Below are 24,875 nucleotides of genomic sequence, written 5' to 3'. Positions count from 1 at the left end.
ATACCCTGACTCTGCGTGCAATGAACGCAAGAGAAGTGACACAATTTCACCTGGTTAATATTGCCTGCTAACCTGGATTTCTTTTAGCTAAATATGCAGGTTTAAAAATATATACTTCTGTGTATTGATTTTAAGAAAGGCATTGATATTTATGGTTAGGTACAGTCGTGCAACGATCGTGCTTTTTCGCAAATGCGCTTTTGTTAAATCATCCCCCATTTGGCGAAGTCGGCTGTCTTTGTTAGGAAGAAATAGTCTTTACAGTTCGCAATGAGCCAGGCGGCCCAAACTGCTGCATATACCCTGACTCTGTTGCAGAGGTGACACATTTTCCCTAGTTAAAAGAAATTCATGTTAGCAGGCAATATTAACTAAATATGCAGGTTTAAAAATATATACTTGTGTATTGATTTTAAGAAAGAATTTGATGTATATGGTTAGGTACACGTTGGAGCAACAACAGTCCTTTTTCGCGAATGTGCACCGCATCAATTATATGCAACGCAGGACAGGCTAGATAAACTAGTAATATCATCAACCATGTGTAGTTAACTAGTGATTATGATTGATTGATTGATTGTTTTTTATAAGATAAGTTTAATGCTAGCTAGCAACTTACCTTGGCTTCTTACTGCATTCGCATAACAGGCAGGCTCCTCGTGGAGTGCAATGTAAAGCAGGTGGTTAGAGCGTTGGACTAGTTAACCGTAAGGTTGCAAGATTGAATCCCCAAGCTGACAAGGTAAAAATCTGTCGTTCTACCCCTGAATGAGACAGTTAACCCACCGTTCCTAGGCCGTCATTGAAAATAAGAATGTGTTCTTAACTGACTTGCCTAGTTAAAAATTTTTTTTTTTTATAATCGGCAAATCAGTGGCCAAAAATACCGATTACCGATTGTTATGAAAACTTGAAATCGGCCCTAATTATTCGGCCATTCCGATTAATCGGTTGACCTCTAATTTTAGTGTACTATTCATGCAAATTTAATGAACATTTGTAAAAAAGTATCCAAAGTCAACAAATACAACACAAATTGTTGTTGATTGGAGGCATGACGTCCCTGAACCAATAACAGTTGGTTGTATTCATGAAAGTCTTATGGGGTGGAAGCTATTGATGTTTTAATTAAGATTTTTTTTTTTAATGTAAAGTGAATTTTAATTTATAGAAAATTCTTAAAGTGAGAATATACATCGTAGTTGGTGGTAGCAGTAGTAGCAGTAGTAGTAGCAGCAGTAGTAGTCGTAGCAGCAGTAGTAGCAGTAGTTGTAGTTGGTAGTAGTAGTTAGTAGTATTAGTAGTTGGTAGTACTAGTAGTTGGTAGTACTAGTAGTTAGTAGTAGTTAGTAGCAGTAGTAGTAGTTAGTAGTAGTAGTTAGTAGTATTAGTAGTTGGTAGTAGTGGTAGTTAGCAGTAGTTAGTAGTGGTAGTAGTTGCAAGTAGCAGTAGTAGTTGTAGTAGTTAGTAGCAGTAGTTGTAGTAGTTAGTAGTAGTAGTTGTAAGTAGCAGTAGTAGTAGTAGTAGTGTTAGTAGTTGTAGTAGTTAGTAGTTGTAAGTAGCAGTAGTAGTAGTTGGTGGTAGTAGTAGTAGTAGTATCAGGTAAAGAGAGACCAGCTCAGTGTTGACAGCTCAGTGTTGACAGCTCAGCTCTGTACTGTAGAGAATCATCCAAGACAAACAATGTCCAAACACTGATGTCTTACAAAGTTCAATTTCTTTATTTCAACAATATCAGTCTCATGTGGTATCAGAGTTCCATTGGGATAGATTGTAACTCAATATTAGGAAGGTGTTCTTAATGTTTTGTGCACTCAGTGTATATTTAAAGTTTCAACATGAAACATACAATATGATTGATTAAGAACAGGAAGTAGTGTGTGGTAAATACAGTATGGTTCTCTCTGTTCAATAGTAGACCTCCTCAAACACTGAGTAAAAGTCTCACTCAGATCTTTAGAGTTCTCAGTCTCTGACTCCTCCCGCTGACCTCCTGACCCTCCACAACCCTCTCCATTCTAAAAGGCTGCAGTGCAAAGGTCAATAATCTACGTTGGTTTGGAATTCTGTCTCATCAAGATCTTTACAGACCTCCCTCCCCTCCTTCTCTAGACACTGTAGACTGGACCAGACATTATTCTGACCTGTTTTCCCCATGACCACCATGATCCATGGTCACTCACCACGGTACAGTGGACAGTAGACCTGGTCTGGTTCTACACATAGACGGTGATGGTGAATCATATCAGATTGTGGAGAAGCCAACTTGATGAGTTTCTCCTGACCCAGCCCAACATCCCTATCAGTGCCCTCTGACCTCTCCCCTCTCGTTCCAGTCTCTTCTGCAACACTGAGTGAGCTTCCCTGACCTCTTTCAAGTTCTGTCTTAGTCTCTCCATTTCTCCATCCTTCTCCTCCATATGTCTATTCTTCTCCTTCATCTGTCTATCCTTCTCCTTCATCTGTCTATTCTTCTCCTCCATCTGTCTGCTGAACTCTCTCTGCATCTTTGTCTGTGAGATCATCACGTTCCTCTGTAACTCAGGTAGGACTATCTTCATCAGGTTTCTCTCTGCTTCAACTCTGGCCTCTCCTTCATAGTTCTCCATCTCCTGTCTGTGTCTCTCCTCCATCTCCCTCCTCTCATTCTCTCTCTTCTCCCTAAATCTCTCCAGCTTTCTCTCCATCTCCTCCCTCCTATCAGACTCCCTCTTCAGCTCCCTCTCCAGCTCTCTTTTCTTCTCCTCATCCCTCTCTTCTTTCACCTGTCTCTCCAGTTCACTGGTTCTTTCACTGAGTGTTCTGATATCTCCCTCATGTTCCTGGATCACTCCCTCTATCTTTATCAGAGAGTCCTGCAACTCCTTCTCAAGTCTCTCTCTCAAGTCTCTCTCGTCCCTCTGTTTTCTCTCTCCTCTCTCTCTCTGGATCTTTCCCTCCATCTCTCTAACCTGGTCCTCCGCCTCCTGGTAGGTCTGACTGCTGTAGAATCTATTACTGTTTCCTGCCACCATCTCCTCTACCTGCTCCAGCAGCTCTGATACCTGAGTGCCATGGGCCCTGTCCTTAATGTTGAGGACGTGGTACCTGCTCCCACTTTTCTCTACAAGCTGCTGGAGGTCCTGACTTCCTGCTTGGAGAAACTCCTCAATGCTCTGCTCTTTCAGGCCATCATCATGGGTGAATAGAATCACAGTGTGTTCCCAACAACCCTCCCCAAACATCTCCTCTATTCTCTCCAGCACCCCTCTCTCCTCCCCCTTAGAGGGCTCCACTGGTATGACCAGGAGGAAGGCGTGGGGTCCCGGGGCAGACAGACGGACACAGAGCCCCACATCCTGTCTCATCTCCTCCAGAGAGAGTCCAGGACAGAACCAGTCTGGAGTGTCCACCAGCACCAGCCGTCTCCCACACACGTCCCCCTCTCTCCTCTTACTCCTCTGGGTCACTACAGAGAGGCTGGCCTGGGCCCCAAATTCCTCTCTGCCCAGGATGGTGTTTCCTGCTGCACTCCTCCCAGCCCCAGTCCTCCCCAGCAGCACCAGTCTCAGCTCAGACACACTGGGAGACACTGGGGAGTCTGGACTGCTGCTCTCTCCTCCCACTGCAACACAACACACAGCACTGATCAACACACTGACTCTCTGGAGGATGTACAACAGTGTCAAATATAATATAATCTACATCCATAACTCACTATCTGGAGGATGTAACTCCATGCTGTTTGTCCTCCTCAGTGGAAGTGTGGGGTCTGTATCTGAGGTCTCTCCTCCCACTGTAACACAACATAGAGAACTGGTCAACATACTGACTCATCAGAGACACATTTAAAACATAGTATAAACAAACTACAAATACATTACACATCATAGTGAAATATAAATTATTGGAGAAAATAGAGAATATCAAGATTGATGACAGTTTGAGACAACATGTATAACTCACTAAGTGAAGGATGGTCCGCTATAGACTAGAAACAGTAGGAGACAACAGGACAATATTGATAACTCACTAAGTGGAGGATGGTCCACTATAGACTAGAAACAGAAAAAGTATGAAGTGATGGACAACAATATTCACAACTCAGTGGAGAGTCGACAATAACCTGAGAATTGAGGAAAGTACAGAAGACTAAATGTATTAATGGTGTGAATAATCTTACCCAGTTCAGCATTTTCATTGTTGACATCCTCCACCTGTTTGTCTCTTTCCTTTAACTGCTTCTCTCTCTCCTCTAGTAGGTTATATTTCTCTTCTACTTCCTGCCTCCTCTCTTTTAGTTCCTTTTCTTTTCCCTCCAGCTGTTTGTCTCTCTCTTCCAGCTGTTTGTCTCTCTCTCCCAGTAGTTTGTCTCTCTCTTCCAGCTGTTTGTCTCTCTCTTCCAGCTGTTTGTCTCTCTCTTCCAGTAGTCTGTCCTTCTCTCCCAGTCTGTGGTTGCTGTCCTCTAGTTGAAGGTCTTTGTCCTGCAGTAGGACTCTGAAGTTCTCTACTTGGCTGTTCTTGTCCTGCAGGTTCTTTCTCAGTATCTCTAGTTGAATGTCTCTGTCCTTTAATTGCTTGTCTTTCTCTTCCAGTTGGTTTTCTTTCTCTTCAAATAGTTTCTCCCTCTGTCCCATTATCTGGTTCTTCTCCTCCAGGAGTCTCTCTTTCTCTCTCACTTCCTGGGTCATATCATCCAGTTGGGTGTCTTTCTCCTCTAGTTGTTTCATCATCTCCTGTCTTAAAATCTCTTTTAATTCTTTTTCCATCTTCAACTCTGAGAGAGAGCAATTAACATATTTAACTGGGTGTTTGAATAAGTCATTTATTAATTCATTCAATAGTATGCCTATAAAGACATTATAATTTGATGGAGGTGGTACAATTATGTGTAACTATTTCCTACAGTCAACAGTTATCTGAACTGAACCAATCATCAACAGGTCCATTGACTATTTGATACATTACAAATGAATTAGTCTGAAAAACTGAATGACATCACCCATGTTCCCTGATTCAACCCTCTCTCCTCCAGACTCTCTCATACTTACCAAGCTCACCAGCTGATGCCTCCCTCTTCAGCTTGTCCTCCTGGGTCTCATGTAGTAAATACTGTGATCCTGAGGCTACGGTGTAAAACAGAGAGGTGAGTTCTGTGTGGTAGACTACATCACTATATACAGAACAAACAGGACCAATCAGATTTCTCCTGTCACTCAAGTCTCCCTCATGTAGGGACTGTGGGCACCAATGAGATCTGGTTAACTTCATAAATAATGTTGTTTTGTTATTGGCCTATCTCTGATCAAATGATTATGTTCATTGTTTGTGATAACCAGCATTGGGCTCTATGGCAGATACAGGATATTGTGTCAGGAGGCAGGGTTCTATGGAATATACATTCAGTAGAATTTGAAGAACATCTATACATCTTAATCCAACCTACCTTGAGAACATTTGGGCAGAGTATTGATAAATGTAAAGAAACTGATTTAATTTGTAGCCTTGAAGAAGACACACTGCTGTTCACAAGGCCTGTAGTTTTTATAGTATCAGATTAACACTCTGGTCTGTTCTTTGTCTTGTGTTACTGGTTGTCAATAAACAAAACAGACAAATAAGTAATTACTCACAGAATCCTGATCATCCATTATCCAAGATGGAGAGTCATGAATAATGATCATGTAAAACAGAATGCATTAGTTATTATTGGTCATTAAATTTCTGTCTCATTGCATAATTTAATGAAATACCATACATCATATTGGAATGACTGTTCATCACATTCATTACTAATGTACATCTAGGGAAAGGGATGTAAGCAGTGCTACTATTGGAACAGTCTAAACATCACAGAATGCTTCATACTAGGACATCAAACTGAATTCAAGCTGATTCCATGTTCATTTTGGAGTGTGAAATGTTGAGCTCCATGGCAGATATATTGTGGGAGGACTATATGAAATATTAACCTCTATGGCAGATATTTTGTAGGAGATCTATGATATGAACATTCTGGATAATTTGAAGAACATCTATACATCTTAATCCAACCTACCTTGAGAACATTTGGGGAGAGTATTGATAAATGTAAAGAAACTGATTTAATTTGTAGCCTTGAAGAAGACACACTGCTGTTCACAAGGCCTGTAGTTTTTATAGTATCAGATTAACACTCTGGTCTGTTCTTTGTCTTGTGTTACTGGTTGTCAATAAACAAAACAGACAAATAAGTAATTACTCACCCCATTCTGATCATCCATTATCCAAGATGGAGAGTCATGAATAATGATCATGTAAAACAGAATGTATTAGTTATTATCATTACCTTCAAATCACCATCTGTCACATGATCCTCTCAAATACCATAGTGATGTGATATACATCAGAGGGGTATGAGTGTTCATCACATTCATTATTAATGACAATCAAGGGACGTGACAGTAATGTTGGAATGGTTCTAATGCTTTAGGACAAGCTCAGAGTGATGGTAATATCCATTGTAACTAGTTGATATTCAGAATGAATCTAGTCTATTCATCTGTAACTCCTACTATGAACTCCTACCTACATGAGAAAGTAGAAGTGTTCTGTACAGGGAAAGAGACTGGTTGTTATTGCTGTTGTTTAGGTGTTTAGAAACATTACTGGAGTTATAGAACACTTACCTTCTCTATCCCATAAACCCACTGCAGCCTCCTCCTTCTGTTCTCCATGGATGACCTGACATATGTAGACTCCTGTATCTGACCTCCTGAAGTCTCTCAGCCTCAGAGACACGTTGCCTCTCTCCAGCTCCTGGGTGATCAGACTCACTCTGCCCTCATAGCCACTCCTCTCTGTCACCTGGCCATTCTTATACAGGTAAATACACTCTGTCTCTTTAAACCACCTGATCGTCGTGGCAACAGCACTGGTGTCAGGTGAGAGGTGACAGGGGAGGGTGACCTCTTTACCAACATCAGCCTCCACATAGTCTCCTGAGGTGAGTTTAAACTGAGCTGTTCAGAAAGAGAGAACATTTCATGTTTAATGACATCATCTGTGTCAGGAACACAAATACTCTCAGTACATTTATAAACACAGCTGAATGAAAAACTACAATAGACATACAACAACCAGGACCATGTCAATTCTAAAATACAACTCACACAATCCCAGACAGACATATTCATTTGAAGGAAAGTATTTATGTCATAGAAGAATGTGATGCTACAAATCTAGAATGATATTATCCCATTTGTTCCCACATCTTTCCCAGACATGCCACTATGCAAATCTTATGCCACTAGTAAGCCTAACATGTCATCCATTTTGATTATTTATGTATTTATTTATTTAAAAGTCTGTTTTATGAGTGCTCTGCCTATAATAACATGAACAGATATTTACCCCTATTCCTCAACCTCAATGTCTATATACCTCAGCCCACTTACCCACACACCTAAACTCAATGACCCACACACCCCAGCCCTGTTACCCCCATGCCCTAACCCTGACACCCACATGCCAATACCCTCAAATCTATACAATCAAGTACAGATCCAGGCATATCCTGGCCCTAAATGACCTGTGTGTTACTCAAGACCCCAGTTCCTTTGCCAATACACCTCATCCCTGTTACTTTCCTATCTCAGCCCTGTTACCCACTTTCCTTAGTCCTGTATTCCCCAAGTCACCAACAGTAACCTATATCCAGCTATTCGCTGCACACCCCAACCCTGTTATCAGCATGTTTTAGTCCTGTGACATCTGACCTCTATACACTAATCATTTCATAGATAAAGTAATATTACAGTGGTATAACACATGTGCCCCAGCCCCCATCTCTTTTTTATACCACAAACGTTGTTGCCAGAAAGGATTTGAATGGGCAATAGACGTCCATCCAGCCCCATTACCTGTATGAACCTTGTGTATCCCTACACCCCATTATAAACCAGGGAAATCCATGGGCATACTCATATAAAACAGGTCTACCCCAGTGTCCAAGCCTCAACATTCATACTAACCAGGTCTACCATTGTGCAAGAGACACTAAACAAACCTAATAACATTACATATCAGTTCAATTATTATACTTATTCAGTTCACTGGTCTATACATGGCCAATTCCCCTGAAATAACAAAATATGAAGAAAGAAAAGGATCTGCTATGACTAAATATATAGAATAAATTAGAGGCACTGTATTTTCCCATTAGTCAGAAATGTTTGGCAGGTAGCCTAGCACTTAAGACCATTGGGCCAGTAACCCAAACGTCGCTGGTTTGAATCCCTGAGGAAACTAGGAAAACATTTGTTGATATGCCCTTAATCCTAATTGCTCTGGATACATATTTTATTTATTTAACGAGGCAAGTCAGTTAAGAACAAATTCTTATTTACAATGACAGCCTACCCCGGATGACACTGGACCAATTGTGCTCTACCCTATGGGACTCCCAATCATGGCTGGTTGTGATACAGCCTGGAGTTGAACCAGAGTCTGTAGAGACGCCTCTCACACTGAGATGCAGTACCTTAGACCGCTGCACCACTCAGGAGCCCAACTAATTTGTTGATATGTACAACTTTAACTTCTCTAGAGCCAGTAAAGTACAAAAGGTTTATTTTGTTCCGTATTGTGTCCGACTGGATTAAATGGGTTCTATAATAAAGAGATGTTTGGAGGGAGAGGTCACTGTGGAGCAGTAGAGCTGTTTCTCACAGACACAAACTCAGCTACAACTCCTCATGTTACGAACACATTTCATCCAGACACACATTTACACATAAAGAGAAATAAAACCACAAACACATTTCATTTTCAATAGTTGGTTTAGTTCTGTTCTCCCAGATACATGAAAGAAAAGTTAATCATTAATTATAGCATGGTGACTTACTATGAACTCTGGACTCTGCCATTTTAACTGCAATAAAAAGAGAAAACATTCATATTTACATCATTACCATTCATCAAATTCTCTCTTTTGCTCAATCACACAGATACAAACATCACTTCCTCTTTCTCCAGTCCTCATTGTTTTAAAACAGGACTGTTGTGTCTAGTTTGGAAAGTGAAATATACTGAGATCTCCTCTTACCTTTACTGGTCTTCACGTCCTCCACTTCACATTCAAAATAGTTGATTTAAATCTATAACCACTCTAATAGTGACTATATGTGCATATCTACACGTTTTACAGAACAATCTACACTTCAGGTCTAAACTGAGACACAACTTTCACCTTCACATTTACACAGGTACTTGGAGTAAACTCCTCCCCCCAGCCTCTCTGGTTATTAGAAAACCCAGTCACAAAGTCTAAATTGTCTATAGGCCTATCGTAAAATGTCATGAAAACAGAAATGTACATTTCTGATCTTAATTTAAGTTTAAGGTTAGGCATAAGGTTAGCAGTGTGGTTTAGGGTTCAAATCAGATTTTAAGAATGTAACTCAGTTGGTAGAGCATAGCGCTTGCAATGCCAGAGTTGTGGTTTCAATTACTAAAAAAAGTATGAAAATGAATGGACTCACTACAGAGCATCTGGTAAAATGTAAAAATGGTCAGGGTTTGTGACTTTGTTAACTAGTGAGCAACATTAGAGGGTTTATGCTGTCATACAGCATGGTGCTGTCTTCTATCATCATATTTTAGTTAATCATCTCTAAAGTTCTAAAAACTGTTTCAATTCAAATCAGAAGACCGATCCAGCCAGCAGATGGTAGTGATGTTCTTTAATTATAGTCATATTATCCTGAGCTGTAAAGATTTAACAGTGCCGATCAATATTAGCTTCTCTTATCTCTTTGGACCCATTCACATGAGTAAATGAGTGAAATTGCTTCCATGACAAATAGTCTCAATGCTTTTCCATCCCCTCCTAACAAAATAAATGTAGCTGACTGGTGGTCATTTACTGTCTGAGAAGAGAGTATCATTACCACCTGCTGGTCAATGTTGGGAACTGCGGTAAATTTACAAATCAGAAAGTCAGACATGCCATATAGGGGGCTGGGAGTAAAGGCTGAGTTTGGGTTAGGGTGTGCAGGGGACAGGGCTGAGGGTAAGGGCTGAGTTTGGGTTAGAGTGTGCAGGGGACAGGGCTGAGTGTAAGGGCTGAGTTTGGGTTAGAGTGTGCAGGGGACAGGGCTGGGAGTAAAGACTGAGTTTGGGTTAGGGTGTGCAGGGGACAGAGCTGGGGGACAGGGCTGAGTTTGGGTTAGGGTGTGCTGGGGACAGGGCTGGGCGTAAAGGCTGAGTTTGGGTTAGGGTGTGCAGGGGACAGGGCTGAGGGTAAGGGCTGAGTTTGGGTTAGAGTGTGCAGGGGACAGGGCTGAGGGTAAGGGCTGAGTTTGGGTTAGAGTGTGCAGGGGACAGGGCTGGGAGTAAAGACTGAGTTTGGGTTAGGGTGTGCAGGGGACAGAGCTGGGGGACAGGGCTGAGTTTGGGTTAGGGTGTGCTGGGGACAGGGCTGGGCGTAAAGGCTGAGTTTGGGTTAGGGTGTGCAGGGGACAGGGCTGAGGGCAAAGGCTGAGTTTGGGTTAGGGTGTGCAGGAGATAGGGCTGGGAGTAAAGGCGGTAAGTATGGGAGGCTGAGTTAAGGCGTCTGCATGCTTCCCAGCCAAAACAATTCTGCAAAGTTCTTCCATATTTATGACGATTGTAGTGGCTTCCTTTCCTCTTGACCATAACCACTGCTCAAGCCTGAAGCGGGGTTGTTTCGGACGTATACAGTCCACATTCGAAGTTCCCAAACGGCCAAAACATTCAATGAGATCCAGAGATATGGTGCAACAAAAAGGTTTATTCTTCTTATATCTAACAAAAAAATGATTCTCCAATCAACTTAAAGCAGAGATTACTTGATGTGAAAAATACATAATATGACCTGTTTGTTTGTCTGGTCAAAAGGCTATACCACTCCCACATCTAGCTAGGACTCCCCCCTCCCCCGAAGGCCCAACTTCCTGTCTTTATCCTGTCACTAACACACTGACCACAGTACAATGAATGGGCAAGAGGTGGAGCTAAAAACTAAGGTACACTTATAACAAAGGAATATATCTCAATCAGGTCAATATAAATCATAATGTACCTGATATTTCATCATATACATTCATATTTCAAATATTTACACACACGTACATAGAGCTCTGTTTGTTCTGTCTTTTACACAAATATGTCCACATCGGCTCTAACATACCGGCCCCTAATTGTTAACTGCACTGAATACATAACAGTTACTTAATATTCAAAAAATAGAGCCAATACACAAAACATTCTATACCAGAGCACTATTACGGTTCATAGCTACACTACCGTTCAAAAGTTTGGGGTCACTTAGAAATGTCCTTGTTTTTGAAAGAAAAGCACATTTTTGTCCATTCAAATAACATAAAATTGATCAGAAATACAGTGTAGAATTTTTTTATGTTGTAAATGATTATTGTAGCTGGAAACGGCTGATTTTTAATGGAATATCTAAGTAGGTGTACAGAGGCCCAATATCAGCAACCATCATTCCTGTGTTCCAATCGCACATTGTGTTAGCTAATCCAAGTTTATCATTTTAAAAAGGCTAATTAATCATTAGGAAACCCTTTTGCAATTATGTTAGCACAGCTGAAAACTGTTGTTCTGATTAAGGAAGCAGTAAAACTGGCCTTATTTAGACTAGTTGAGTATCTGCAGCATTAGCATTCGTGGGTTCGATTACAGGCTCAAAATGGCCAGAAACAAAGACTTTCTTCTGAAACTCGTAAGTCTATTCTGGTTCTGAGAAATGAAGGCTATTCCATGTGAGAAACTGAAGATCTCGTACAACGCTGTGTACTTCACAGAACAGCGTAAACTGTCTCTAAACAGAATAGAGAGAGAGGGAGGCCCCGGTGCACAACTGAGCAAGAGGACAAGTACATTAGAGTGTCTAGTTTGAGAAACAGACACCTCACAAGTCCTCAACTGGCAGCTTCACCCCACCTTCAGGGGAGGGGGAGTCCTAGCTAGACGCAGGAGTGGTATTGTCTTTTGACCAGACAAACAAACAGGTACTTTTATGTATTTTTCATGTCAAGTAATCTATGTTTTAAATTAATTGGAGAATCATTTTTTTGTTCGATATAAGAAGAATAAATATTTTTGTTGCACCATATCCCTGGATCTCAATGAATGTTTTGGCCGTTTGGAACTTCGAATGTGGACTGTATGCGTCCCAAACAACCCCACGTCAGGCTTGGGCAGTGGTTATGCTCAAGAGGAAATGAAACCACTACAATTGTCATGCATATGGAAGTACTCTTCAGATTTTTGGGGGCTGGGAAGCATGCAGAGTTGCAAAGAAAAAGCCATATCGCTGTCCAGTGTCTGTGTTCTTTTGCCCATCTTAATCTTTTATTTTTATTGGCCACTCTAAGATATGGCTTTTTCTTTGCAACTTTGCCTAGAAGGCCAGCATCCCGGGGTCGCCTCTTCACTGTTGATGTTGAGACTGGTGTTTTGCGGGTACTATTTAATGAAACTGCCAGTTGAGGACATTTCTAAGTGACCCCAAACATTTGAACGGTAGTGTATATACAAATATACAAGGTCCCATAATTGACAAGAGTCCACTGATCTCAGTCTCAGAGTTAGAGTGTTCAACATCCAAAAATGTCAAGAGTATGACGTCCAGAAATGTAAGAATATGACATCCAAGAATCAGAGGTGCACTTGACTCAAAGATGGATCACTGTGTGTGTGTCTCACTCAGCTGCCTCCAGGAGCAGACAGAATTTATTGATAGGTCTCTGTAAGATGTTAATCTTGGTCTTTAACCATGACGCTCCGTACAAGACCTTTTGACCCATGGAAAAGCCTCCACCACATGACCCATTATCCAAGAGTTCCTTGGGACGGTGTCATCGACGATGACCACAAGGTCACCAGGATTGAGGTTTCTCTTAGGTTTTGTTCCACTTGTTCCACTCCTGCATAAGTGGAAGATACTCCTTTATCCATCTCTTCCAGAAGAGGTCAGTGATATATTGTATTTGCTTCCATCTCCATCATGAGAATAGATCTCCTCTCTGGAATAGTCCGGGTGGCAGGACTGGCTTTGTTTTCAGATGAAGCAGATGGTTCCTCTCTGGAATAGTCCGGGTGGCAGGACTGGCTTTGATTTCAGATGAAGCAGATGGTTCCTCTCTGGAATAGTCCGGGTGGCAGGACTGGCTTTGATTTCAGATGAAGCAGATGGTTCCTCTCTGGAATAGTCCGGGTGGCAGGACTGGCTTTGATTTCAGATGAAGCAGATGGTTCCTCTCTGGAATAGTCCGGGTGGCAGGACTGGCTTTGATTTCAGATGAAGGAGATGGTTCCTCTCTGGAATAGTCCGGGTGGCAGGACTGGCTTTGTTTTCAGATGAAGCAGATGGTTCCTCTCTGGAATAGTCCGGGTGGCAGGACTGGCTTTGTTTTCAGATGAAGCAGATGGTTAGCAGTCAGGGGTTCTAGATCATTATGGTCATTTGTTACAGTTGTGATTGGTCTGTTGTTCATGATCACCTCAACGTCTGCAAAGCCTCATCATCCAGTCCTTGCTCTTCAGGGACTGAATAGAGGATCTTTCTCCACCAGTTAGATCAACCTCTCCCATACCCCCCCCCCCCCCATGAATGACCATGTCACTCCTTCCTTCAGTAATTCATTTTGAATATTGTGTTCCAGCTCTTTCAGAGCTTCTCCTAGCTCTCTGTGTGCTCCAACAAAGTTGGTGCCATTGTCTGTTCTGACAAGTGTTACTGAGCCCCTTCGACAGATGAACCTGTGCAGGGAATTGATGCTGGAATCAGTATCCAGATAACTAGCAACTTCTAGATGGACAGCTCGACTCACAAGGTAAGTAAAGATCCCACCATACCACTTCACATGAACGTGGCCTCGCTTCACCTCTATGGGGCCGAAGTAATCTATGCCCACATGGCTGAATTGCGGCAAATCAGGTGACACCCGATCTTGTGGAATGTCGGCCATCTTCTGTTCTCCAGCTCTAGCTTGCATCTGCCTGCAGAAGACACAGCTCTTAAGGATCTTCCCTGCTAAGGAGTTGGCACAGGTTATCCAATATCGCTGGTGATGTCTGGAAAGCATGTGACCTCTCCCAGTGTGGCCAACCTGCTCATGGATGTGGAGTAAGATCAGTCTGGAGATGTGGGAGTCTTTGGGCAGGATCATAAGATTCTTTAGTTCCGTAGGCATAGCAGCTTTGCTTTATCTTCCTCCCACTCTCACGCTTTTCCAAACGTCAGTTTGAACTTGTCAATTTGTTCCTTCAGTGAGTTTGTTCAACTCTGATCTGATCCTGGATCAGTTTGTGAGAACTGGCTTTTCTGGCTTAACTGTAGAAGTCTCTTCAGTTTCAGCATCCAGGCATCAGCTTTCTTCAATCTGTTCCATGTTGTATAGTACTCAGTTTTCTGGCAGACTCTTTTCATCCACACTTGTACTATTCACGATGATGTCCTTTCTCAACTCTGGATCATCCGGAGGGATGGAGCCAAGCTCCTCGGGTACTTCCACCATTGTGTTTCTGCTTTCTTCAGGATTTCTGGTCCTTTGAGGCATCTCTTAGAGTTCAGGAAAGTTTCAGCATGTAACCCTCGAGGCGTCGTCGGCTGGGTTGTGTTGGGAGTTCAAATACCTCCATTGTGTTGCTTTCGACAGGTCACGGATCACAGCAACCCTATTAGCCACAAAGATATGGAATCTCTTGGTATCGTTGCGGATGTATTTTAGCACAGACTGGCTGTCTGTCCAGAATGTTGACTCCTCAAGTTCAATCTGGAGCTCCAACCTTAAGATCCTGTCCACTCGCACCTCCAATGTTGCTGCCGCAACTACCAGTCTGGGGATTTGGAGTCACGCTTGATTTCCCCAGTATGAATGGGATGTGGACCTTTTTCATACCGTTTGTGAACCTAAGGTAACTTGCCGTACCATAACCTTGTTCACTTGCGTCACCGAAGTGATATAGCTGTGCGGTCTTGACTTGACCAAAGTTCTCAGGCATCATACACCTGTCAATCTGGAAACTGGACAGCTGGTCCAGCCCAGAGCCATTTCTTCCATGAAATAGAGTGTTCTTTGGGGATGACTTCGTCCCATCCAAACTTTAGCTTGCAGAACAAAGACCTCTTGATCTTAGAAACTCAACCTTGGATTTGGGTGGCTGTGCCTTCACCTGTTGGCAGTCGATCAATACATTTTTAACAGCACAACATACACAAGATACTGGAGCATCAGAAGGGCATGTGCCTGGTCTCTTTACTTTGAATGTTTGTTCTTTTAAATGTTTTTCAGAGTCGGAATCTGCACTACATCTACTACTGCAGTGTCAAATCTGCTTCCCTACTCTTGGACTTGAACTGCTGTTTAGAGTCTGCTGCTCTTTTGGTTTTTAAAAACCTTTTGTTGGACAGGGGATCTTGAATATCTCCATAAAATGGATGCTGCAATATTTTGGCCTGTTTTTCCATGAACGTTACAAGGTCACTGAACTGGGCTCTCAGGTGTCTTCTCTCTAAAATATCACATGCTGTTCCATTAGTTTATAGGGAAGTTTTGACATTATCAACTTTATGTCGGAGGGAAGATTAAGCTCTTCCATGTTCTGTAGGTCTTGCATAGTGTTACAGCAACCTTTAAGAGCAGCAACCTTTCCATCATCTGATTTAATGTTTGTCCAGTTCAAAACTTTTCCCATGTAAGCAGTGGTGACTTTGATTTCATTGCCAAAGTGTTCCTTTAACAACCTCTTAGCCTCCACGTTGCCTCTTCTGGCTTCCATATGCAGACAACTACAGGCCAGATCCTTGGTGCTGACCAGAGGTGTACTGTTCCAGGTAATAGAGCCTATCCTGATGGCTGCTGACCAGAGGTGTACTGTTCCAGGTAATAGAGCCTATCCTGGTGGCTGCTGACCAGAGGTGTACTGTTACAGGTAATAGAGCCTATCCTGGTGGCTGCTGGTCTTCTCTTCTATGCCATGCACAAATGCACGCATGAATGGCCGGAAGTTTAGAGGATCACCATCAAACATCTCCCTAACAGGTATCTCCCAAACAGGGAGTGTAGCCTGTTGGTGCTGTAGTACAAGGAGGTCAACAATTTCATCCTGCCTTTGCATGACAATAGAGAGGTTATCATGGCTGTTATTATGGCTGATACCCATAGTGTTGATTCTGTGTTGACTGCTAGACCTTGCTGTTGACTGCTGAGGGATGTGGTTTATGACTGTTTTCTGAATAGGTTTTGATGGCTTTGTTGTCGGTTGTTGTAAAACCCTTTGTAGTGGGGTTTTTGGAACTGCACCTAATGCAGCAAACTCAACAGGTGATGGTTCAGGTTCCTCATAAACCTCGGGTTCCTGTTTCTCAAAATAGGAGTTCATTCCATCTTGTTGGCTTAGTAAGTGGGCTGCCACGGCATGGGATTGAGAAGTTGACTCAACACTCTCCTGGACCTTCAGTCTGGCATTATATGCTGCTACGTTCATTTCCTGATCCATTTTTTACATTCTAACATTCAGATCAGCTTTCTCCAGTTCCAATGCATGCTTGTCCTGTAATGATGCTTGGCGAGCTAGTAGAGCCGCTCGTTCTGCCTCAGCTTTTAGGCGTGCAGACGACACTGAGGATGATGCCGCCTTAGAATACTTTGTTTTACTTGATATTTTTGACACATTGGAAGTGCTGTCATGTGGTTCAATTAGCGTTTGTGGCTCAACTTCAGCAATTTTCCAAATTTCCACCTCTTTCAGGAAATGTTCATAAGTCCTTATTTTTGGTTGATAATAGTTAATGCTCTCATTTTCCTGTTCCTCCTCTTTGACTAGCTCTAGAACAGATTCATGAGCATTCTGAAAGTCATTTTCCTGTTCCTCCTCTGTGACTAGCTCTAGAACAGATTCATGAGCATTCTGAAAGTCATTTTCCTGTTCCTCCTCTGTGACTAGCTCTAGAACAGATTCATGAGCATTCTGAAAGTCATTTTCCTGTTCCTCCTCTGTGACTAGCTCTGGAACGGATTCATGAGCATTCTGAAAGTCATTTTCCTGTTCCTCCTCTGTGACTAGCTCTAGAACAGATTCATGAGCATTCTGAAAGTCATTTTCCTGTTCCTCCTCTGTGACTAGCTCTAGAACAGATTCATGAGCATTCTGAAAGTCATTTTCCTGTTCCTCCTCTGTGACTAGCTCTAGAACAGATTCATGAGCATTCTGAAAGTCATTTTCCTGTTCCTCCTCTGTGACTAGCTCTAGAACAGATTCATGAGCATTCTGAAAGTCATTTTCCTTTTCCTCCTCTGTGACTAGCTCTAGAACGGATTCATGAGCATTCTGAAAGTCATTTTCCTGTTCCTTCTCAACTGGGGGTGCCACTACATCCAGCCAGCTCACTGCACCAGGGAGATGGGGTGAGGGCCAGAGAGAGCTGGGGCCGACCCAGGGAGGGTGAGGGAGTCTCCCTTCGAGGTTTGCCGACCCCCTGCCCTCGATACCCTAGGCGGCGCCACTACATCCACCCTGCTCTCTTCACCAAGAAGAGAGGGGGGAGACGGCCAGAGAGGGATGGACAAGCCCAGGGAGGGGGGGCCGACCACCAGAGAGAGGGCCCGGCACCTGCCCGTGGCCACCAAGGGGTGCTACTAAATTCACCCAGAGAGGGCTGGGGCCGACCCAGGGTGCCGGAGCCGACTCCCAGACAGGGGGTCTGACCCCCCTCGTAGCCACTTCATCCATCCAGCTCCCTGCCCCAAGGAGAAGAGGGAAGAGGGCCACCAGGGGGCACCACTACATTCAGCCAGCTCTCTGCACATGCTGGGGCAACCCAGGGGGTGCCACTTCATCCAGCCAGCTCCCTGTTCCAGCTATAGAGAGAAATAGTAATGATTCGTTCGACAGCCTATGGGATAATGAATGGCATTTTTGTAGTTTTTTTATTATCTCTGAAAATGAGTTATTTGGTAAATACAGGCTGAGGAAATGTTATACACTTTGTTCTGAGATAATCTTCATCAGCTAACGTCACATTTTGTGATTTTTTTTAAGCATTTCTGCACATAAAGCACATAAAGGCTTCATAATTCATAAAGGTCATGTTAAATGACTGATATTATCTCATAGAAGGACATCTCCTAAGCCCGTCTTAACTTCAGACCTTATTTTTGGTGTTTTGTCATATTTCTACCATATTTACATTTTAGTAATTTAGCAGACGCTCTGGTAATATTTGACTAAATACATATACTGGGACATCTTTTAACACTTTCCTCACACTAACACACATTTTCAGTCTTTATTAGTCTGAAAAATCTATTCAGTTCCTCCACATTGAAATGAATGGCGGCCAACTTGAAGATAGGCTGCTGTGACTGATTTACACTGAATCCATGATGAATCTATGAAACCTTTCCAATGGGTCTCCTTGTTCTGTGGGAAGTTTGTTGTAGTTATCATCTATGGTACGATGTGATAATAAAGCACATCCCAATGCTGCCCATTCTGTCTCATCAATATACCCCAAAATGCATACAGATATGACCTTTGACCCCCCAAGGTGGACCCATGGAGATGTCATTAACATTCCAATTATTTTATACTTAATTTCATACTTTATACCTTATTTCATACCTCAAGATAATAACATATCAATTGCCTTATTTTGCAAAGATTGTTCCCTGATAATACATTCATTTCTATTTTCTGGATATCAACAGTTTTGCTTCTGAAGTAACAAGCTATAAATCCATGTGAAAACAAATCCCCTCCATTGTGTCTTCATTATTTTATAGTAACAATATGTTCCTCCAGCCTTGTCTTGAATAGTGATTTCCTACTCATTCTAATGACACTATACATCCACTAGATGGGGGTGTTTTGACTAAAGTACCTACTTTTCCAAAACCCCATCTGTGATTATTAGATGAATGTATGAATAGTCACTACTCTTTCCAAGACACAAAGCCTGGAGGAAAGGACATGGCTGCAGTGGAGGAAAGGACCTGGGTCATTCCAAAAACCATTTATTCTGGAACAGAGTAATTAAATCAAGCTTTATTTACACAGCACATTGATGACATGAATGCAACATAATTCACTTCACAGGAAAAAAACGATGAAAATAAAAACCTGAAATATTTACACAAGAAACAAAAGAATACCAATTTTAAACTAAAAGACAAAAAAAATCACACTAAGGAAAAGCAAAGCTAAAAAGGTGTATTTTAAGATGCCTTTTCAATATGTCCACAGTTTCAGGCCTCCTCAGGTTCTCTGGCAGGCTATTCCAGAGGCTGGGGACATAATAACTAAAGGCTGTCTCTCCATGTCTCTTGGTCCTAGGCTTCAGGATAGTTAAGAGGCCAGTTTCAGACCTCCTCAGGTTCTCTGGCAGGCTATTCCAGAGGCTGGGGGCATAATAACTAAAGGCTGTCTCTCCATGTCTCTTGGTCCTAGGCTTCAGGATAGTTAAGAGGCCAGTTTCAGATCTCCTCAGGTTCTCTGGCAGGCTATTCCAGAGGCTGGGGGCATAATAACTAAAGGCTGCCTCTCCATGCCTCTTGGTCCTAGGCTTCAGGATAGTTAAGAGGCCAGTTCCAGAGGACCTGAGGGACATACTGGGTACATAACTTAAAAGCATGTCTGACATGTATTGAGGGGCACTATGGAACGCCGTTTGGGTCATTGCGTGTTAAAAAGATACACGTCAAATTACACTATGTAAACTATATGCAAATGTTGGCCAATCACAAATAAGGCGCATGTGAAGCCAGCTATATGAAAAACATCTCATTCATCATCACCAACAAACGACTAAATCATGTCGAACCTTGAAAACATGAGAGACGCTTTTTAAGTTTTACCAGCCAAGTGGAACCACCTTTACAACCAGCCCAGGAGGATCAGGTGGTTCAAAGGTAGGATTCATTCTGGTAGGTTAGGTAATACCTGGCAAAAGTCAACATTAACCAGTACAACTACCTAGTAACGTTAACACGTAACGCTCCCCTGTCTATTATTAGCCTATCTAGCTAGCTATGTTATCGTTTGTTATTTTACAGTATGTCTGTTCCAGTAAACTAGGCCTGTCTATTATTAGCCTATCTAGCTAGCTATGTTATTGTTTGTTATTTTACAGTATGTCTGTTCCAGTAAACTAGGCCTTTCTATTATTAGCCTATCTAGCTAGCTATGTTATCGTTTGTTATTTGTTATCTAAATGCAGAGGCCTTAGATTTAAATAATGTTTCCATATCTCAGTATCTTTAGTATCCTGTGAGGCAGATCAAGTTGCACTATGGTCAGGAGGAGAGCAGATTCTTGAAGGTTTTAGTGGAAACATTCCCCCAGATGAATCCAAATGTAGAGGCATTTAAGACAGACAGGAAGAGGAGGCTCGTTCTCCTACAACTGGACAGCATGTGTCCAGCTGCAATCAAATCAGCTGGACTATGGAGGTCTGCCCTGTACTTAAGATTGAAGGTATTTGATAGTTTGTGTTAGGAAGGGGGAGGTAGATTGAGATGTATTATGTCACGTGATTAATGCCAGAGGTAATGAATTAATTTAAAATTAACTTGTTATGGATAGGGGGCAGTATTTTCACGGCCGGATAAAAAACGTACCCGATTTAATCTGATTATTACTCCTGCCCAGAAACTAGAATATGCATATAATTATTAGCTTTGGATAGAAAACACTCCAAAGTTTATAAAACTGTTTGAATGGTGTCTGTGAGTATAACAGAACTCATTTGGCAGGCCAAAACCTGAGAAGATTCCAAACAGGAAGCGCCCTCTCTGACCATTTCTTGGCCTTCTTGATCATCTCTATCCAAAACAGGGGATCTCTGCTGTAACGTGACATTTTCTAACGCTCCCATAGGCTCTCAGAAGGCGCCAGAACGTTGAATGATGACTTTGCAGGCCATGGCTGAAAAACAGTAGCGCATTTGGTAAGTGGTCGATCAGAGAACAATGAGACTGGCCCGCGCGTGCGAGACGACTCCATGTTTTCATTTTCAGTCCTTGAACGAAAACAACGACTCCCGGTCGGAATATTATCGCTTTTTTACGAGAAAAATCGCATAAAAATTGATTTTAAACAGCGTTTGACATGCTTCGAAGTACGGTAATGGAATATTTTGAAATTACCCTTCGGATAGTGTCTTGAACGCACAACAAAACGCCGCTATTTGGATATAACTATGGATTATTTGGAACCAAACCAACATTTGTTATTGAAGTAGAAGTCCTGGGAGTGCATTCTGACGAAGAACAGCAAAGGTAATCCAAATTTTCTTATAGTAAATCTGAGTTTGGTGAGTACCAAACTTGGTGGGTGTCAAAATAGCTAGCCCGTGATGGCGAGCTATCTACTCAGAATATTGCAAAATGTGCTTTCACCGAAAAGCTATTTTAAAATCGGACACCGCGATTGCATAAAGTAGTTCTGTATCTATAATTCTTAAAATAATTGTTATGTTTTTTGTGAACGTTTATCGTGAATAATTTAGTAAATTCACCGGAAGTGTTCGGTGGGAATGCTAGTTCTGAACGTCACATGCTAATGTAAAAAGCTGGTTTTTGATATAAATATGAACTTGATTGAACAAAACATGCATGTATTGTATAACATAATGTCCTAAGTGTGTCATCTGATGAAGATCATCAAAGGTTAGTGCTGCATTTAGCTGTGGTTTTGTTTTTTGTGACATTATATGCTAGCTTGAAAAATGGATGTCTGATTATTTCTGGCTGGGTACTCTGCTGACATAATCTAGTGTTTTGCTTTCTCTGTAAAGCCTTTTTGAAATCGGACAGTGTGGTTAGATTAACGAGAGTCTTGTCTTTAAAATGGTGTAAAATAGTCATATGTTTGAAAAATTGAAGTTTTCGGATTTTCGAGGAGTTTGTATTTCGCGCCACGCCTATCATTGGATATTGGAGCAGGTGTTCCGCTAGCGGAACGTCTAGATGTAAGAGGTTAACTGGATTTCCCTCTGTATACAAACGTTATAAAGTAATTTATCAATTGGTGATTCCTTGTATTTTAATGTTAAAGGAAACTGTAAGGGAGGACAGAACCTCGGAGACAGAGACTCCACCTATGGAGACAGGCCTCCCTGTTGACTCACCTCAAGCTTCAATGACACTAGAGGTTTGGAACGTTAAATGACCTTTTCCACTTTTAGCATCAAATGATAAAGAATAATATTAGTTCTAGGATTCTCATTGTAACTTAACAATCAGAATAGCTTTATTTATTACTGTACCTGTATTGATTTCAGTTTCTAGTAGAAATGTGGGAGATACGACGTCTCCAAGACGAGGCCTACCATCTCTCTCTGGCTGCAGACCAGGAGAAAGTATGTATATAATATAGCTTAGTAAATCTGTTCAAATCACACATCATCGGCATTCCAACAGGAAACACTTACCTTTTCATACACAAAACAGATGAATTCAATACTTATTTTTGCCACAGGAGATGAAACGTCGTCGTTTTGCGGAGTGGGAGAGCAGGTGGAGGAAGGTAAGGGATTTCACCAAGTTGATATCATCTGTATATTATGTAAGAAATAAACCCAGACGTTCTGTACATTACCTTGGATATAATGGACGACGCAGCAGGACAAGGTGGAGCCGAGTCCCTTAATGGAGTTCACTTTACCAGGGTAATGTACAGAAATGAGGCGTTTATCCTACTTATACTACAGTTACCAAAGAAAATAATACTAAAGCACACATTTACCTGCAGAAATCCTGCTGCTGCTTGCTGCTACCACTACTATGCACTGGCTTCTTGCTCCCAGCACCACCCCAGCCTCCACCTGTTAGGTTCTGTGTTCCTGCCGGGGGCATTGGTATAGCTTACCACACTCACTGCCTGGAGGCTATTTTATATTCACGCTTTTGTTGGTCAATTTCTTCAACAGATGATCAGGTCTATATAATTATCAAACATACATTAGTAATGGAAAGGAAACACAGACTCTTTGTTTAAGTATTAAAATTCTCCTTTAGTAATACAATTGTAGGCAGAAGTTGGTACAGAGTACAGTATATGATAGCTCTCCCCAGGTTCTGCAAAATGTCTAAGACATCCTGTAACTCATATAGCCTCCCCAGTCCCCCCTCGCGTGACTTTCCCTGGCAACAACATTTTAATAAATCTAACCTCCCCTGACAGCAGCAACCATCTTATCAGCAATTAAAAGCTCAGAAGTGGGTTTGACTGAACCTTGACCTTTCATCACAAGTATAGGGTCATAACAAGATGAACGATTCCAAGCATCTTCTGACAGGTGTCTGTTTTCATCAGGCCTGCAGCAGCCTTGTGTTATCAGAAAATCAGTCGTATTGTCAGAACCTCAGATAGCCAGGTGGGGCCCAGACAGGAGGAGTATGAATGTAGGCTGGTTTCTACCTTCTGATAGTGTCTGAAGGGCACAACACTCAGAACAGGTGTTAATACACACACAGAGGTCTCCTAGAAGAGGAGACCTTACAGTTTATCATAACACCATTTATTAACCCTTTAAAAGGTATGAGGTCTTGGTTTAACCCCTTCACTTTGCTTGGGCAGTGAGCTACCCTGAATGAGCAGAGCCTATATCACCAAGGCTTGCATTATTCATTACTAAATAAATGGTTAACCGTATTTCTACGTGACGTTTTCTTTCTGAACTGGTTTTAATGCCCAATCTAGAATTCAACAATGCTGTGGTATAAATATATTTATAACATAACACTGACAGTAATGCATATTGTAGTCAATAGAGGAGAGAAGACAGAGGGTGGTCTCTCATCCAGAGCAGCCTGATGGAGTGCCCTTTAAGATCAAATACCAGGATGGGAGGGAGCGGATTAGGAGATTCCTGCTCTCTGAATCCATTCAGGTAAATCATTCATTTACTTGTTGATAAACTCAGTACTATTAATGTACATTTCAGGATGAATTAAATTGTTAATGTTGGTCTTTTGTTATATAGATGTTGTTTGATTTTGTGGGGGAGGATGATGCCTGGAGTGAGGTTTTTACCCTCCAGACAGCAGCGGGCTTCACAACCCTGAAGAGAACCATTAATGGGGCATTGGAGGACCATGACATTAGGGAGTCTACAACACTGTATGTGTTGTGGTTGTCTGTGGAGGATGTACAGGTGACTAGCATGACAATACTTAATAATAATATATCTGATGTTTGTATCGGACTACATTTGAGCTACTTGATAGTTATAACCTTTGTGTGGTTGTTTCTGTCCATTTACAGGCAATCCTATCGCCTCATCTTTCACCTGCCCCCTCTCCTCACCTCTCTCCTGTCACCTCTCCTCACCTCTCACCTATCCCCTCTCCTCACCTCTCACCTCTCCTCATCTCTCACCTGCCCCCTCCTCACCTCTCTCCTGTCCCCTCTCCTCACCTCCCACCTGTCCCCTCTCCTCACCTCTCACCTGTCCCCTCTCCTCACCTCTCACCTCTCGCCTGTCCCCTCTCCTCACCTCTCACCTGTCCCCTCTCCTCACCTCTCACCTGTGTCCTCTCCTCACCTCTCGCCTGTCCCCTCTCCTCACCTCTCCCCTCTCCTCACCTCTCGCCTGTCCCCTCTCCTCACCTCTCGCCTGTCCCCTCTTCTCACCTCTCACCTCTCACCTGTCCCCTCTCCTCACCTCTCTCCTGTGCCCTCTCCTCACCTCTCGCCTGTCCCCTCTCCTCACCTCTCCCCTCTCCTCACCTCTCGCCTGTCCCCTCTCCTCACCTCTCGCCTGTCCCCTCTTCTCACCTCTCACCTCTCGCCTGTCCCCTCTTCTCACCGCATCTCCATCACTTATGTTTTAGTGGTGTGTGTGTTTGGAGTATTCAGGAGTT

General features: G+C 42.4%; 2 protein-coding genes across 3 annotated transcripts in view; one reads left to right on the top strand and one right to left on the bottom strand.

Annotated features, from left to right (window-relative positions):
- The window catches only part of LOC106607873 (C-X-C motif chemokine 13), a 91,458-nt gene that overhangs the window by 2,020 nt on the left and 64,563 nt on the right, over nucleotides 1–24,875 (top strand). The gene's annotated exons all lie outside the window — the stretch shown is intronic.
- Nucleotides 1,699–9,251, bottom strand: LOC123723666 (trichohyalin). Of its 2 annotated transcripts, XM_045712013.1 has the most exons (9): nucleotides 9,065–9,251; nucleotides 8,864–8,890; nucleotides 6,648–6,980; nucleotides 6,225–6,230; nucleotides 5,613–5,618; nucleotides 5,031–5,105; nucleotides 4,163–4,756; nucleotides 3,698–3,775; nucleotides 1,699–3,604 (listed from the first exon to the last, which is right to left on the bottom strand). In XM_045712013.1, exons 2-9 carry the CDS (start codon nucleotides 8,883–8,885, stop codon nucleotides 2,241–2,243), a joined length of 2,478 nt encoding a protein of 825 aa, XP_045567969.1. In that variant the 5' UTR covers nucleotides 8,886–8,890; nucleotides 9,065–9,251; the 3' UTR covers nucleotides 1,699–2,240. The 2 variants fall into 2 exon arrangements, with proteins under 2 accessions (XP_045567969.1, XP_045567970.1); XM_045712014.1 differs by lacking the exons at nucleotides 5,613–5,618; nucleotides 6,225–6,230 and having other exon boundaries at nucleotides 9,065–9,244.

The sequence above is a fragment of the Salmo salar genome, unplaced genomic scaffold (genome assembly GCF_905237065.1).
Source record: "Salmo salar unplaced genomic scaffold, Ssal_v3.1, whole genome shotgun sequence".
In the NCBI taxonomy this organism is placed as follows: Eukaryota; Metazoa; Chordata; class Actinopteri; order Salmoniformes; family Salmonidae; genus Salmo; species Salmo salar.
This window is presented reverse-complemented; position numbering and strand designations above follow the sequence as displayed.

Bases quoted from the DNA above. Each gene is read 5' to 3' on its own strand.
- LOC123723666 (XM_045712013.1), bottom strand. From the start codon at position 8,885: ATGGCAGAGTCCAGAGTTCATA. The intron at 6,981-8,863 runs GTAAGTCACCAT...CTTTCTGAACAG, and splicing joins GGCAGAGTCCAGAGTTCATA to CTCAGTTTAAACTCACCTCA. The intron at 3,605-3,697 runs GTGAGTTATGGA...GTTGTGTTGCAG, and splicing joins GGAGTTACATCCTCCAGATA to TGGGAGGAGAGAGCAGCAGT.